The 16499-nt window shown below is 42.3% G+C and overlaps 1 protein-coding gene across 1 annotated transcript in view; it reads right to left on the bottom strand.

Moving 5' to 3' along the window:
* Positions 1-9006, bottom strand: part of PDPN (podoplanin) — a 17084-nt gene extending 8078 nt beyond the window's left edge. Inside the window, 3 exon segments of the mRNA XM_009069209.1 lie at positions 5236-5337; positions 5428-5492; positions 8882-9006. Coding sequence (XP_009067457.1) covers positions 5236-5337; positions 5428-5492; positions 8882-9006 — 292 coding nt within the window.
* Between the last annotated feature and the right edge of the window lie 7493 nt (positions 9007-16499).

Here is a 16499-nt window from a genome sequence, read left to right as displayed (position 1 = left end):
AATTGTCAGCACCGTTTGCTATGGTCACCACATCCTGACCCAGGTGGGTCTGATTGCTGGGGCTGAGCTGAGCTCCATGGGGGTAAAACCAGAGCTGAACCCCATGGGGATAAAGGCAGAGCTGAACCCCATGGGGTCAAAGGCAGAGCTGAGCTCCACAGGGGCAAAGCCAGAGCTGAACTCCACAGGAACAAAGCCAGAGCTGAGCTCCACGGGGATAAAGCCAGAGCTGAACCCCACGGGGTTAAAGCAATACCTGAACTTCATGGGGGCAAAGTGAGACCTGAACCCCACGGGACCAAAACCAGAGCTGAACCCCATGAGAACAAAGCCAGAGCTGAACACCAAGAGGCCAAAACCTAACCTGAACCCCACAGGAACAAAGCCAGACCTGAGCCCCACGAGGCCAAAACCTAACCTGAACCCCACAGGAACAAAGCCAGAGCTGAACCCCACAGGGCCAAGGGACAGTGACCCACTGCACTGTGCCTGAAGTAAATCACACATTTTCTGCATGATACTGTGTTCTCCTGACAGAAAAACAAGCCAAAAGATACTCTAACTGGACAGGGAGAGAGGGAACTGCTCTTCAAGTGCTTGCTGTAAGTAATGCCTCCCAACCAGCCTCATGGAACAAAGACATGAGAGGGAAAGGTGGGAACTTCCTAAGCTTTGCCTCATGTGTGGTAAAATCAGCCCCAGAGCTGTGGGTGTTACGAAGGAAGAGACTAACTCCATTATGGGGTGTTCCTTTAAGATATTCCTTGCAGAACTAGAGATTAATTTTCCACATTTATGCTTTTAATAACGTTGCTGTGGCAGTCTCTGGTTTCTTGTCTGGTAAGTACACTGACCTCAGACTTGTTTTATCCCACATCTATGGGACAGTGACTTTTGTATGGATATTTGCTGCCTCAGGGCCCTGTTGGCAGTTTTGCTAGCAGTCTAACTGTTTTGTCTGAGCAGTGAGGGTTTGTCTGGGACAAGGTTGGGGCTGTGGTCGTGGTGTGAGTGTCTTGCATCTCTCTAAGTGGCAGCATCACACCCCCAGGTCTGTGGCTGGCAGGGAAGGAGTGTGGCAATAAGGCTAAGGACTTCGTGTAAGGACCAGTAAACTTTGCAGGGTGTGCAGCAGAAACATCTGTGTACAAAGACTGGGATACGTAAATGCAGGCAAAAGGAATTAAGAAATGACCTCTAACAGAGTAATAAATGAATCTTTTCCCTGAATCACTTCCTTCCCAGAACTCTGAGCCATGTGCCCTTTCACAGCTGCCTCCTTGAAGGTTGCTAACCCCTCATATCTGCCAGCAGAACCCTCTGCATGTCCTTAACTCATTTATCTGAAATACACTAAAGACTGAACTGGAAATTCTTAGGTGTTCCTTTTGCACACACAGTGATTTTTTTTTTGGCTAGCTGCTTTATATTGCCAGGCAGTAAGATTCACTCAGATATGTTTAGTCTGACTGTTGTACTACACTAATGACATACTAGCTAATGTTTGGATGGGTTTCATAGCCATAAAGACATTTTAATATGTGTTTAGAGTGAAGTGAGCCCCTTTTACAGATTTAGCAATATCTCAAACTCTCCTAAGAGAGTATGTTTGCCTCAAAATGGTGTAACAGCTGAATTGTGCCCTCACACGGGATGATTCTGAGGCAGTTTGTGCTGGATGTTGTAGTGTTTGCAACCAACAAAGATGAAAAAAAAAATAAGGAAGTCATAAACCAACATGAGAAAGAAGCTGATGCTGAGCACAATGTCCTTTGAGGGTCTGGCCCAGCTTCTGAGGCAGCGAGCTGGAAATCCATAGTACATTTGTCTCTTATTTTTCCTCATTTGTTCCTCTTTAGACTGTCTGAGCATACCTACAGTCCCCATCCTACACCTCTTTGTGAAATGCTCTGTCATCTGTGCACTGCACAGCTCTGAGCTTTGCTGAGGGAATGGTATGAGCACACACAAAAATCAGAGAGGCCCTTTGAGAAGCTGCAGCACAGATCTGGGATGCAGTGAATGGTAGGACCTGGCAGCCTTTGGGTTCCATCCTGTGGTCCCTGACCACATCCAGACAAAAAGCAAACAAACCAGCCAAGCAAACGTGGGGCTGAGACAGGCCATGTGCCCCAGCTGGGCCAGCAGCAGGCGTTTCTGTGGTCCCCACGTGTGGTTTGCCTCAAGTGACACCCAGACAGACACTGCCTGTCTCTGTGGCAGCCCAAGGGGCTGTGCTGGGGTGGCCTTCCCTCCCTGTGGCCAGTGCTCCATTAAAATGCTCTCTAGGTTCTCAGTGCTACATCTGGGGCAGATCCATGGATTCAGTGCTGAATCACAGGAGCTGAGGATCTGGCCACTCTGTTTGCAGTTTGTGCCTGAGTTCATGAAAGGTCCACTTGTAAACCTTTAAATGTGGCTATTTTCTTAGTTGGTGCAGTTACAGATTCAAAAACTAACTGTTGATTTGCAAACCTCTCTGCTTGCCCAGCAAAGAGGAGAAAGCAAATTGTATCTGTTCTCTGCTGGTCTTCCATAAAGCCACTGTGCAAAATTAGGCCTTGCTGGTATTTACAGACCTACTAGTTGAGATCCAGCAAGATGATTTTCTCCTTTTTGTGATAATTGTTTTGATTATTGGACATGTCGAGTTAGATCCATATCCTAAAGAGGTGTATAAGAGACATGTGCAAGTGCTGAAGGATGAAAGGTTTTGTGGGGCTTATTTAGTACAAAACTGGCTCCATTTTAAGTCAAATGTGACTGTTGCTTTTGGTGGTACATTTTGTTTACTAGCAGCACTTAGAGTCTGATTTTCAAGAGAGTTTAGAGTTATCTGACTTTCGTTGTGCCACTGAACTAGCAACAGAGTTTGGATAAATCAAGACACTTTTGAAGAAACATTTCTTAGGGTTTTATCAATTCTGGTTTTTACAGTTTTGGAAACCAGAAAACTTTTTAGTCTTTCACGGTTGATTGTAAACTTCAGTTTTCTTTCTTATAGAAACACTTTTAATCGGAATTTTCCTGTCCATGTATTTACTTTCAGTCCAAAACAAATGTGGAGTTACATGACCTACTATAAACCTGACTTGCATAAGGAGATATCATCTAGTATTTGCCCCTAGGTAAGATCAGGCACGTGGACAGTGGGTACAGCTCAAGTGACATGTGGTAACTTGATAACAATCATGTTAATTTTTGTTCATGTTATGTGACAGCCAATGGAGTAATCTTCATCTCTGCAATGATATTTGCACCACAGGAAAGGTTTGGAATTAGGAGATGAGTTGCCTCTGCCAAACACTGGTTTGGATGTTTGTGCAGGCCAATTTCCAATTTATGGGGTTGGATTCTGTGTGTGAAGATTTGTCTGGGTTTTTATATGCTGAACAGGAACCGTGAAGGGTAAAAATGTATTTCCTAATCATTCAATAATAATCTAACTGGAAATTGGAAATATACTTCCTGATAAAAAAAAGCTGCTCTGCTTGAGTCACTCTCAATCTGAGCGCTTAACTCTAAGAAAAAGGTAGGTACAGATTTATTTATGGCCATGTCAAGGTTAAGAGGTATCAGAATCTGATAAAGAGACTTTTTTTCCTCTAAAACCCTTGGGCCACACTGTGTACCCCAGAGTTACAGATACCTGGACACCAAGACTTGCTTATTTTATTGCTTATTTTATATCTGGAGTCCATTTTCCTGTGGTATCCTTTGGAAGTTATCCTAAATGATTGGCTCCAAGTGACAAAAAAAATCATAAAACTTAACCAGTCACAGAAAGACTTAAATACTGTAAACCATGTTCTGGATCCAGCTGTGGACTTCAATGTAAACTGTACTGGTAATAAAGCAGAAATAGGATCTTGCAAACAGGAAATATTCTTATATTTTTATTATTTATTTTGTAGGGTTTCAGCCTGATCATTGCTGGACTCTTCCTCTCCGAGCTGAGAGAAAATATGCTTAAAAATTCCTCAGAAGCCTGAAGAAGAAGCACATTTTTTACCTGTAATTCCATAAAATAGTGGAGCTTTTGCCTCATTTCTAATGGCTTTAAACTTTGGCACATTTAATATTGATGCTTTTCAAGGCTAAGCTCATTGTGTAAGCCTAAAAAACAATTTTTGTGACTTGCATAACATCTGCTGACTTTAGATTTTCTGTGAAAATTTGAAGCATAGCTCCAAACTTTCAGCCTCATGTTCTGCCCTACAGAACACCATTAGGAGTTCCAACTCAACATCCACACATGATCTATAGCGATATAGCTCCGTTCTTTCCAGCAGAATGATATCCATTGTCACCAGGCCAAAATCAGGTCCTTTTTTTTCAGTTTGGGACCCCAGATCCAATTCTGACAAGCAGATTTGGAAGACTTGTGGGCTGAGTTTCAAGTCATTGTATCGAGAGCACTGGTTCTTGGACCATGTTCCATAGCAATGATAGTTGTATTTCACGTTGTCTGATGGCCAATTCATTCATCAGGAGTCAAATACTGCTCAGAAATACTTTATTTCAGTGTGATGTTCCAGGAATCAAGTACTGATCAGGGTAATGTTGATTTACTGTTCATAAATCAGACTTTTCTCCTTTAGCTGTTGAAAGACTTTAGCGTCTATTTTACCTAAATGTGCAAATTGTATTTTTCTTCTAAAATTCAAAGGAAATAGCTTGGCAAATAAATCTTTTCTGAGTAGGTAGAAAACACTTCTCAAATCTGTCTGGGCTAATAATTCTCCCTGTTTTGGTTTCCCTCATTTGTATATGTTAGGCTTAGCGAAGACTGGAATGAGGCTCAAATTCTAACGCCACTAAGCACAGAAGTTAAACTGCTGAATGGAAAGATTCATAAGTTACTTTCACAGAGTTACACCACCTAAATGTCAGTTAAACTAAATAATTGCTTGCAGTCTCCGTTGCATGTATTGCAGTGAGACTGAAGCCATTTCCAGGGGCTGTGGAAGGAATTCCTTCCCTGTCTGCTTATACCCTCCCTGATGGACACACACAGAAAATTCTTTCCTAACAGAGCCTAACTCAGCCCATCTGAAAACTTTTGGGGTGTTTCTTTCCAGATTAAAGCTGTAGTAGATGCCCAGTAGTAGCTTAAGAACTCCAAAGGAAGTTTTACAGACAGGACAGAGCAACTATATTGCCTATGAGTGAGCACAGAAACTGTTAAATTACAGGAAATGACTGGAAATAGTTTCAACCAAAGTTTCTCCTTACCTTCTTGAGCAAGTGCTGCGAAAGGCACAGTCCCTAGGACAAGGATGAAGAATGGAACTTTATAAAACATCTTTGATCTGCTCAGGGAGTCGCTTTCCAATCCTGGGGCCAGATGGATCCAAGTTCAGATCAGTTCTTTTAGAGGCAGAGGAGACTTGAGATCACAAAAAGAAATCACTGCAAAAAACGTACTTTGGTATTCCAAATATTCCTTTAGCTGCTGGAGTCTAAGGAGGGAAGGCTCTCCCAGATGATAACTGTGCAGTTAGAGAAAACTGAGTGGAGTCAGCATTATTTTCTTTAGCCAAGGGGTGGGAGCATGCCTAAGGTGGTCCTCAAAGAGCAGCCAGGCCCGCCCTCCCCACGCTGTTTGGTCAGCACCAAAATTATGATCTCAGCCCAGGTTTAAAGTTACAGGAGCTGTTGTGGCTTTCAGGAGACTTTTATTTAGCAAAATGGGAAAGGGGATTTAGCCAGAGTGAGGTGTTCCTTTCCTTCTGCAAACTGTCCTTAAAAACTGCTTAAGGAACAACACTGAGGACATTTTTCTTGTTATTTCCAGTGGTGAAGTGATGAGTTTTTTTCATTTCAAAGTGAGCCCCCGTGTTTATCTGAGCAAGTGTGGTACTGAGTGTGCATTTAGGGAGACTGAAATAGTTTTAGGACAGGCTATTTAATTCTGCAGTAAATACCATCTGAATTTCTCTGTGTGTCTAAGTCCCTCAGCTTGTGTCCTCAGTTGACATCCTGGTTGTACTCAACCATTTATCTCTGCCCACAGGTTTGCTGGCCTCAGGGTGCTGATACCACCCTTCAGACAGAGGATTTTTCCTTTTGGTGTGTATCTATTAGTAGCAGAGCTCTGCAACAGTCTGTGCAAGACTCCTTACTTTTATTTGTAAGTGTTTCTGGGCATCAGCATTGCAGGTCAGATAACACCAACATCTGTAAGAGATGCCTTAGCTCACCAATAATGTACAGAAACTGGGGCTGAACAGGTCTTGGGGAGCAATGATTGATATTAATCCTTTCCTGAATCTTCCCTTGTCTTGGGCAAGTAATAATCTACTGATTGATATGTATTTAGGTGGTGAGTTTTAGTCAGTGCTCACATAGGAACAAACTGTGCCACAGAGCTGAGAGAGGAAGTGTGTGACCTCTTTCCTCAGCTGCTCTACCTCCATGTCCTGCAGTGCCAGGACATCAGGCTCCAGCAGAGCAGCACCAGAATGGATTTGTCTTCTTTATGCTGACAGTTGTGGAGGAGGTAACCTCTGCTAGAGGACTGGGGAAGGCTTATGGCCTTTATCATTTATAAATACACACAAAAAACCCCATCCAAACAAAAAAAAAAGAAACCCCTAACCCATGGCTAGGTTGTTTTGCTCATGAATGTGAGTCAGAGCTGTCATTAAGACCCCAAAACACTGGTGCTATAAAGGACCAAAGCAAGCTCAAACGTAAGCAGTGATGTAAAAAGAGCTGCAGATGGGAAATACAACACCTTCCATAGGGATTTTCTTCCCTTCTGAAAGTCATAGGTGCCAAAGGAATTTGTTAGCTATAAATTATGGTGCTATAATTGTGTTCTTTGTGTTTTTCAGCCTGGAGAAGAAAAGGCTTTGGGGTGACCTAATTGCAGCTTTCCAGTACCTGAAGGGAATCTACAAGAGACATGGTGAGAGACTATTTACAAGGGCCTGGAGTGCCAGGACAAGGGGGAATGGGTTCACACTGACATATGTAGGTTTAGATGGGATATTAGGAAGAAATTGTTCCCTGTGAGGTGCTGAGGCACAGGTTGCCCAGAGCAGCTGTGGCTGCTCCATCCCTGGGAGTGTTCCAGGCCAGGTTGGATGGGGCTTGGAGCAACCTGGGCTGGTGGAAGGTGTCCCTGCCCATGGCAGGGGGTGGAAAGAGATGAGTTTTAAGGTCTCTTCCCACCCAGGTCTTATATGATTCTATGAAGATCACTAGGAGAAAACAGTTGATCCCAATGCAACAACAGGCAATATTGGCTTCTTGTCTTTAGGAAAACAGCAAAATAACTAACTTTCAGCATGTCTTAAATCTTAAAATCTGAGATTAATTATTTCTTGATAACTCTGCTTGAAATTTATATAAAAGAGTGTTTGCTTATTGGAGAAATGCCCCAGATGGAAGTGCAGTTTGCTAGGGGAGTGTGTCAGTTTTAATGGAACTTATTTTGAAAAACTGAAACATTTTTTTTTAACCTTATCAGAATGGAATGTTTGGAATTCTGCAGGTATTTTGAGAACAAAAAAATGCATGTAGTACGCTATGAAATATAAACTGGAACAAACAGTGACTTAAAATATTAATGAATTTTCAACAGAAGCAAAAAAAAAAGGTTTATTTAGGATTTCATTCAATTTCCTTCAAGAATGCATGGAAGACCTTTTATAATTCTTCATGTAAGCAAACTTGTCTCAGATTTAGGAATAAGCTTTTTTAAAGGAGAAGCTGTTTGCTGAATTAAATAATTTCTTCCTTAAAACTGTGCTGTATTCTGGGTACAAACCTGGAGCTCTTGAGCTTTCTGGAACTGGAGATGTCTAAGTTTCAGTGGCTGCTCCAACACTTTTTAACACTTTTATTGTTCTTCCCAATAAGGAATAGTTTATCCTATGCCAGACTCTATCTCCTGCTCCATCCTGTTCCTCAAAGAAAAACTCTGTAGATAAATATAATGAACTACGAAGAATTTAATAGAATCAGCTTCTATCACAGTAGCAAAGTGCAACAAAGGGAGAGAAATGTGCCCACAGATACAAAACAAGTTAATGGAAAAGCTAGGAATGTCTTACTAATTGTCATCTTGGCATGGAATTGTTCCTTAAGGACAGCCATGGCAGGAACTTGCCTTCCAGTGGGGACAGCATGTTGCTGTGTAAGGAGCTTAAGGCTGGGAGACAATGCTGAGCCCTCTGATTTAAAACATCAACAAAATTCTTTTAGAAGAGCCAATATACCCTTGGGAGAGGGTGTGGAGCCAGAGAGAGGAGGGAGCAATTTTCCCCTGAACTGTCCATACTAAGGGGATTTAATGAAACTGTAGGTCACTGTTTTGTGAGTGTGCTAAGCTAATAGGTTGTGTGAAAATTAAGGAGTTATTCTAAGGTTTTGTTTAATTCATCTGCATTTAAAGCAGCACTTAATTCTGTGTCTCCCCATGTGTGTGTGTGTCTGTGCTGGTTGGCAGTGGATTTGCACACGTGCTCACATGCTGTCATGAAATGAGGGTTAGACCATGCAGAGGTGTTGTAATTTGGCCTGGGTGTGTTATGACAGTTCCCACAAATTGCCAGGATATGAGTGCATGGGTCACTCTTTCTTTTTTGCCAGGCAGGTCTGTGTTTTTCATCACAGTGGTTTAGGGGAGGAGGTGCAAAGGGGCTAGAGCACACACAGGCCTCATGTTTTCATTTCATAATCGGTTCTTTCCGTCTCGTATCAGTGGTTTGCAGAGTCTTGTGAGAGGCTTAGGCTGTCTCTGCTCCAGTGGGAGCAAAGAATGAAGCAGAGCTGGGGGAGTAGAAGAGTGGTGACTGTATCCTGCACCGTGTTCCACCTCAGGGGCCAAGACATGGGGGATGATGTTTTCCCCTGAATCACTCAGTGGTGCAATATGAACTCGGGGGCACTGTAGGCAATCAGAGGTTCCCCATGGTCACAAATGGGCTTTGACTTCATGGAAATAACCTGCAAGATGGGAACATCATCATCCACACTCCATTTTAAGTCCACCATGTAGACCTGAGCACGAACCTGCAGGGGTGACTGCTCTCTATACACACATCTCAAAAGATCCCACACGTCTCCTCTCTTGGCACAGGGATGTCCAAGTTACCCCTCTACAGTCCCACAAAGTCTCTCAGGTTGTCAGCAGTCACAGCATGGGGACACACTGGAATATTCTGCCTGACTTAGTACAGAATTTTCCATGAGTGTGCTACAATTTCTCTTTCCATAGTACCCTCTCCAGAACAAAGGAATTTTTAGCTTGCAGCATCTGCAGTCCATAGAAAGTAAACCCATGTTTCTCCTTTCTTCTCTTTCACTAAAATCACTTGAAAAGTGTAAATTAAGCATTCCATTGGATGACATCCTTTACAAATCTCCTCTGTAACTCAAAAGATACTGTCTCTTTCTGTTGCCAAATTTCCTGTTTCTGTACCCTGGGGGCAGCTGTGGGCCCTGCAATATTTGGTCAGAAGCATAAAGGCTGTTTTCTGCAAGCTTTATTAATTTTCAAGCCATTTCCTGTTTTCCCTTTGCAGCCAAACCCACCCCTTTTGGCAGGTAGTGAAATGCAAAAACACCCAACTCACTCTGAGGGAATGTTCAGTTACTTGGCAGAAAAGACCCCAAATGATAGCTCCAATTTTTATTATCTGCTTTCCACAAGGCAACTTTGCTTTCCAGTGGGGGAATCTTCCAGCAGATCATGCTGTATGGAATTGCAGAAGGCTTTTGCAGAACTACAGATCTTTGCCTTCAGGAATGGCTTTTACCATCCCTTATTCCCAAATTTAAAGTTCAAGTCCATCATCTCTTGTCATTGATTTGCACAGGACTCAGATAGGTATCACTTTGCCATAGCTTTTGGGTTTGAGTCACTGTGGGTTCAGTTTCCAACTTTTGGAAATGCATTTGGTATGCAAGATAGGAGAACATATATTAACCTCTAGCTTTCAAAGTGGCAATCCAGAAGTTTTTCACTGTGCAGGTGTCAGGGAATGGGGGAAGAAGATGCTACTTTCACCCTGCCTGTGTTTCAGGCAGCCTTTCCTGACTGCCAGGGACATCTCTTGTGGTAGGAAGTCAGACTTGCAGCTCATAAATTCACTGTTTGAAAAGTAAAATGTGCCCTATAGGAAGGGGTTGGTCTTAGTATTGACAAATTCAATTATTCATATTATGCAGCTTTTATAAGATAAGCAGCTCTAAATCAAATGCTGTTACTTGGCCATCTGTGCTCCTCACAGTATAATATATGCACAGAGCTGTGAGCAGCCCAAACTGTCAGATGGAGAGAAGAGAGATTATGAATGAGAAAACTGCAACAATGCTTGAAGTTGGAGATCTTAAGCTACAATAGGGAGGATACTTGTCAGTCACTTTTAGAGATGGGGCTAGATTTTCAGCTGATGTAACCTGGAGTTTTCCCAAAATCCATTTATACTAGAGCTTCAATCTATGGAGAATAGAGGCAACCTCAAATATTTTAGGATCTGAGAAATGGGCACACTGACCCAGTGCCCCTAGGCTGTTCAGGACACTGATGGAGAGAGAGTAATTTGGAAGCAACCAGGTCTCATCCTAGCCAGGAAATCTAGATGTATTGAATTGACTCTCAAACTAGTATTTAAGAGGGGAAAAAAGTAAGGATCTACACTTGAAATAGTTTTATTTAAGATTTATGGGCAATTGTTCTTTGTCCAAGCTGCTTTTCTTCATGATGCCATTTCAGTCAGTCCTGGAAAGAGCTGATTAAGGTATGTTGGGAGAGGGAAAGGGCACAGAGAGCTGCACAGGAGTTTATGTAAGGGTGAGGTGATCTATGTAAAATGTCAAACTTTCTCTATAATGTTTCAAAGTCTGTGGTTTGTTGAGGTGACTTTATTTCCTGCTTTCATAATTTCAAAGCTGAACTTGGGTTTTGTTCTTATTGTGAGGATCTTCATCGGAAGCAGCAGAATTTGGGCTGTTTTATTTTGTACTGAAGAGCAACATCATTGCCTACCTGAGGCAGAATACTGGTGTGGAGGGAGTGGGACACATTTGGGAGGTGATCTGCAGTGCCTTTTCCAAGATGATGTGTGTTGGTTGTTTATAAACACTCTGGAGCAGAACCTCTCAGCTGCTTCCTCAGTAAGAATTTCTCCTGAGACAGCAAAGTTCTCTGGGGACACAGTCCTGAAAACATAGGTTTCATGGAATCCAGCAGGTTACATAGGGAGTAAGAGCTGATTGTAAGGAGTGGGAATGTCCCTCAGGACACCCTGGAGTTGGGATTTCTGTCAGAGAGGATTTTATCCAGAAAGTCTTCCCAAAGTCTGCCAGGAGTTGTCTCTACGTGACATACAATGGAGTGACTCAGAGTTAAATATGGAATGCCCACTCCGTACTACTTTTAAACCTGTGACTGACCACCATGTATTTAACAAAAAATTATAAGGTTGACGTAGGTTTTCTTAGGTCAGGAGTGTTTTTTAACTAGATGAGTTATAAAAGGAAAGCAACACAGCAATGGAGCCAGAAGAGGGGAAAAAACCACATACTGTGTACTCAGTCTCATTTATTGCAGTATGGTTCTAGTAGTTTTTCTTAATCCTTTCAAAGGTTTTCACTGCTTTGATAGTGAGTTTATACAGATAAAGCTAATGCCTGTCATTAGGAATTTACATGTCCTAATTTTTTTTTAAGTACACTTTGTGTTAGTGTGCTGGAAATGCAGCAAGAAATGTTGACAAGGTGACTGAGATCACACCTGCGTGGGGTTTGAGCACTACATGGGCACAACTAGCTCTTCTGTAAGTCAGTAATTACCTCTTTGAATGAGCTTGTGTGTCTTGAAGAAGTAGTGAAATGCACACAGATAAATGAGAAATACTTCCCCCATGAAGTTCCATAGCAAACTCCCATTTCTACTCTGATTTTGCCAGAGGAATCACATCTAAAATAATGTGGTTTCTCTTCCTTTCTGTAGCCAAAGTGTGTTCCCAAGAATAAACAGCTTCATGGAGGAAGTGCAAGGGTGAACAAAAGGTGGTGGAAGAATAGTTGTGTTTCAAATGAGGGAGGGCAGAAAAGCAGATTGGTGAGGGGATGGAGACTTAGGAGTGTGGGGAAGCAGTGAGTGCAGAGTGGTGTTCTCCAGTGGTTTTTCCTGTTTGAAACTGGGATTTATCTGCAAAAATACAAGGGAATAAAGACAAAAGCTCATCTCCACAGTACCCTGCGGCCACGAGAGGGAGTGAGACGTTCGCAGCTCGTGGTTGGTATGAAACGCTCTCTGTGCAGGGCTGGATAGATGAACTGCCCTAATCCCAGCGAGGAAATTCAGCCCAGGAATATGCTCCAGACAAGTCAGGTTTTGAGCTGCAATTTTTTTGCCACCTATTCAAGCAGCAGCTTGCTTTTCCACCCTGGCTACATGTCCAAATAGGGATGAAAATGCATGGTTTGGTGAGAGAAACAAGGCAGAGAGATCTTCCAGCAGCAGAAACCATGTGTGTCTGGAAGTGACCCCAGCTCACCTTCTCACTGGCTACCACATCCACAGGGAGCAGCAATCTGAAGGATTTTATTGAGGATTCTCACTGGCTACCACATCCACAGGGATTTTATTGAGGGGCAAAGCATACCTTAAATAAAACTGGATCCAAGCACTGAAATCAGGGCAGAGATCAGGGATATTTCAGCTATTTTTCAAACTCTGAGTATGTGAATGGTGGATTCATTCACATATTATTCCACTGACGTGTCCCTGAATCATGTACTGCAATCTCTGAAAGTGAAATACTCTACCAGTGAGTTTAATAAAGGGTCTCAGCTGCCACTGCTAATGCTTTGTCTGGGAGAAAGACTAGACTAAGAGCGTGGGGTTACAAATATTTGTGCTAAATGTTTATCATATTGGATTGTTTTCCTGAAAAAATAAAGTGAGTAATTGCAAGGGAAACTAGAACACCATAAAATCTAACGAATCTTTATCATAGTTCAAACCAACGATTAGATTCAGAGTTTGATTGTTCTCTGGACTACACTATACATTATTTTTTCTGGTTAAAATTGAAATGATGACTTGAGAGTGTGGAAAGGGTGGAGTGCCAGTCTGAGGGTAGAAGGTGCACCTAGAGGAATGTGATTAAATAGAATTCATCAAGACAGAGCTTATCTTTGTGGTACCCAAACGGCTGCATGGGATCACTTTGTGTGGCAGCAGCTTGTCAGTAGTAACTCTGGGGAGACAATGGAAGGCAGTTCTAATGCAGGATTTTCCTATCTAAGGGGTAAATGAATTCAGGCTTTAAATTGAGGGATGAATGTTTTATGCTTTGCTCTGTATTTGCAAGACCTGTCTTGCATAAACTAATCCTAGGACACAAAGGAGAAGGAGATAGCTGTTCTCCTGGAGACCTGCTCACCACTGTGATAGCCCCAAGACATCTACACGTGTTTTCAGATCAAGGCACCATTGTGTCCTTACAAAATGAATATTTAAAAGCCTGTGCCTTTTAACATGGAAATGCTGAAAGCTTCTGCGGTGAAGATCATTTAACTTTAAAGCTCCATCCTGTTGCTGCTTCCAGTGATTTCCATTTGAAATGGGGAAACTGAGGTGCTGAGCACTCTGCTGCTTTTCCCAAGGTTACACAGTTGATCAGGAGTGAAAATAAGTATTGCAGGTTCTCTCTCCAGAGCCAACGCAGTCTCTATTCTCTAAATCGTTTCATAAATGTAAGTAGTGAATTAAGAGGTTTTTTTTCTTTATTGGAATATTAATATTTCTCAGTTTCACTGCAGGAAACTGCATTAGAGGACCATGATTCATGGATTTGTAGGCGTTGGCAGCTGTACACCAAGTACAAAGGATATTAACACTTTTAATTGCCTGCAAGAACTATTGATAATTCAGTATCTTCTATGGCAAATAAGATTAGTCCTAAAATAAGGATTTGGATCCAAATATCTAATACTCTAGCCTGTAAGTCATAGAAGTTTAAAAAAGGGAAACTGAGACCCTGAGGTATTACACTGTAAGTGTGGGTTATGGTAATTTACCTCAGAATGTGTAGCCAGAGAGTTTGACCTGTACTTTTTTAATGTATAGATCATTTATGTTGCATCAAACTGCATATAAATCTTCCCAAAATCTCACCAGGAACTATGGTGCAGCAGTTGAGTTGGACCCACTTTTAGGAACCCACAAATAGCAAAATCACAAAAAGTAATTTTCAAACTTACTTTTTGTACTGAAAATACTTTGTTGGACCTTTCTGGCTCCTCTAGTTTGAATCTGCAGCCATTCCACCATCCCTAAAAATATCTTTTTGCTTGTAGCACAGCCTGAGAAAATGGAGAGTATAGTACATTCCACGTGTTACCACATGAACAGTATTTCTACCATATTCATTTTTTGTGCCATTAACATCCTGAAAAATTTACAAGAGCCTGAAGCAAACATACTTTTTCTTCTGGGTTCCCTTCAAATTGCAGATTTAAGAGACTTAACTTATTCCATTTTTGTGAGATGGATTTATTTTTGATGTGACTAAAGAAAAAAAAAAAAGAAAAAGGTTTAGAACCATCTCAGGCTGTGATGCCTAAGAATGACATGAAGCAGTATGAGGAGCAGCTGAGGTCACTTGGTCTGTTCAGCCTGGAGAAGAGGAGACTGAGGGGAGACCTCACTGTGGTCCACAACTTCCTCATGAGGGGCAGTGCAGGGACAGCTCTGATCTCTGCTCTCTGTGAGCAGGGACAGGACCCAGGGAATGGCCTAAAGTTGTGTCAGGGGAGGGTAAGGTTGGATATTAGCTAAAGGTTGTCCCCCCAGAGGTGTTTGGGCACTGAACAGCTCCCCAGGGCAGTGGTCACAGCCCCAAGGCTGACAGAGCTCAGGGAGTGTTTGGCCAATGCTCTCAGGCACAGGGTGGGATTTTGGGGTGTCTGTGCAGGGCAGGAGTTGGATTAGATGATCCTGGTGGGTCCCTTCCAGCTCTGAATATTCTGTGATTCTATGACACTCTGGAGGCAGTCCCCAAAATTACAGAAGACTGTGTAAGTGGATGAACAAAGGAGTCCATCCAAACATTAATCATATCCCTAAAACAAAGGGCAGTGAGTTACCCTCCCTGGCACAGTAGCAAATTGTGGGACAAGTCCTGGGTGCTGGAACTGTGCAACCAACTGCTGAGGCACCTCCACTTGACAATACTAAGGGTCCTACTGAAGTTCTAGTGTTTAATACTCTGATTTACCACTGTAGGATCAACATGTAGGCTGGAAAATGTTGTGTTAGACCATCTGTGCCGCTACTGCATCATCCCAAGGGTGACTGCAAAAACACTCTGGAGGTTATGTCCAATATCACTGAGCACCAGAGTAGTATCCCCAGTTTGTTGTCAGTCAGGTGACTCCTGAAGCAATTATGAAAGCTACTCATTGTAATAATTAGCATTGGTTATCAACGTGCTTGTGAAAAGCAAATCCAGAGGCAGCATTGCAGGGCTCCACACATCTCCCTTTTGGGGATTGCTGCACTCACTGATGTGATTTCACCTGACATCTCACCCAGCTTATTAACAAGGCGAGTGAGATGTCACAAGGCATTAAGTCAAAGTCTGCTGCCTTCCCTGAGGGACACTACTTCTGTACAGCCAGAGAAACTTTTAAGAGCATAGAAAGATCACTTTAGAGTGAAGACAAGTGAAGGACCAGGACCATCTACCACGAACAAAACTGTGGATCCTTCAGTTATACCCAGAGATTGGTAACTGTCAGGAGTTTTTGTCGTCTTGAAGACATTATTTTTAGTCAGTCCTGACTAAATGGGGAGACTGTTTGTTTTTTTCTACATTTGCTTTATACTTCAAAGGTAAAAACAAGCCCTTTGCATCAGGGGATTTCATCCCATTGCTTCAAGGATGTCTGTCACCATTTTGTTTGGGTCTGTTCTGCATGGGGCTATAAAGAACTAGGGATTTTTTTCACTTTAGAAAGGAGTTTGATGTATTTAACCAAAAATGTAAAAAGGATGACAGATCTGTCCACAGAAAGAGCTCTGAAATTAAAGTCTGAGGGCCTATGGCCACACAGACACAAATACATATTTACACACCTTTATTCTGTCAGTTTACTTCCCTTTGAACATGGTGCAAAATCTTGTCTTCCTTGTCTTGCCTCAAGTCCTAATCTCTTGTTGGTTGGGCCTTTGTATTCCTGAGCACTGTATTGTTCCAGTGCAGAGATGGATACATTTTTGTGCAGTAATTACTTTGCAGAAAGGCAGTTGTCCAGAATTAACCTGTAAAATATGGCACTGCACACTTGTAGGAATGGTGCACGTAATGAGTGTGAGATGCACTTCAAAGGGCAGTTTTCAAATCCCATTTTGAAATGACAGTCTGATCCTTTAGGCACTTCATTAGATTTTTCATGAAGTACTTTTATGGTAAAGGGCAACAGAGAGGGGTGTAATAATTATTTCCATTATTTCTGCCACTCAGCTGATG

Source organism: Acanthisitta chloris, unplaced genomic scaffold (assembly GCF_000695815.1).
Source record: "Acanthisitta chloris isolate BGI_N310 unplaced genomic scaffold, ASM69581v1 scaffold13382, whole genome shotgun sequence".
NCBI lineage: Eukaryota > Metazoa > Chordata > Aves > Passeriformes > Acanthisittidae > Acanthisitta > Acanthisitta chloris.
The sequence above is the reverse complement of the archived record's forward strand: the minus strand, read 5'-3'. Positions and strand labels throughout refer to the sequence as shown.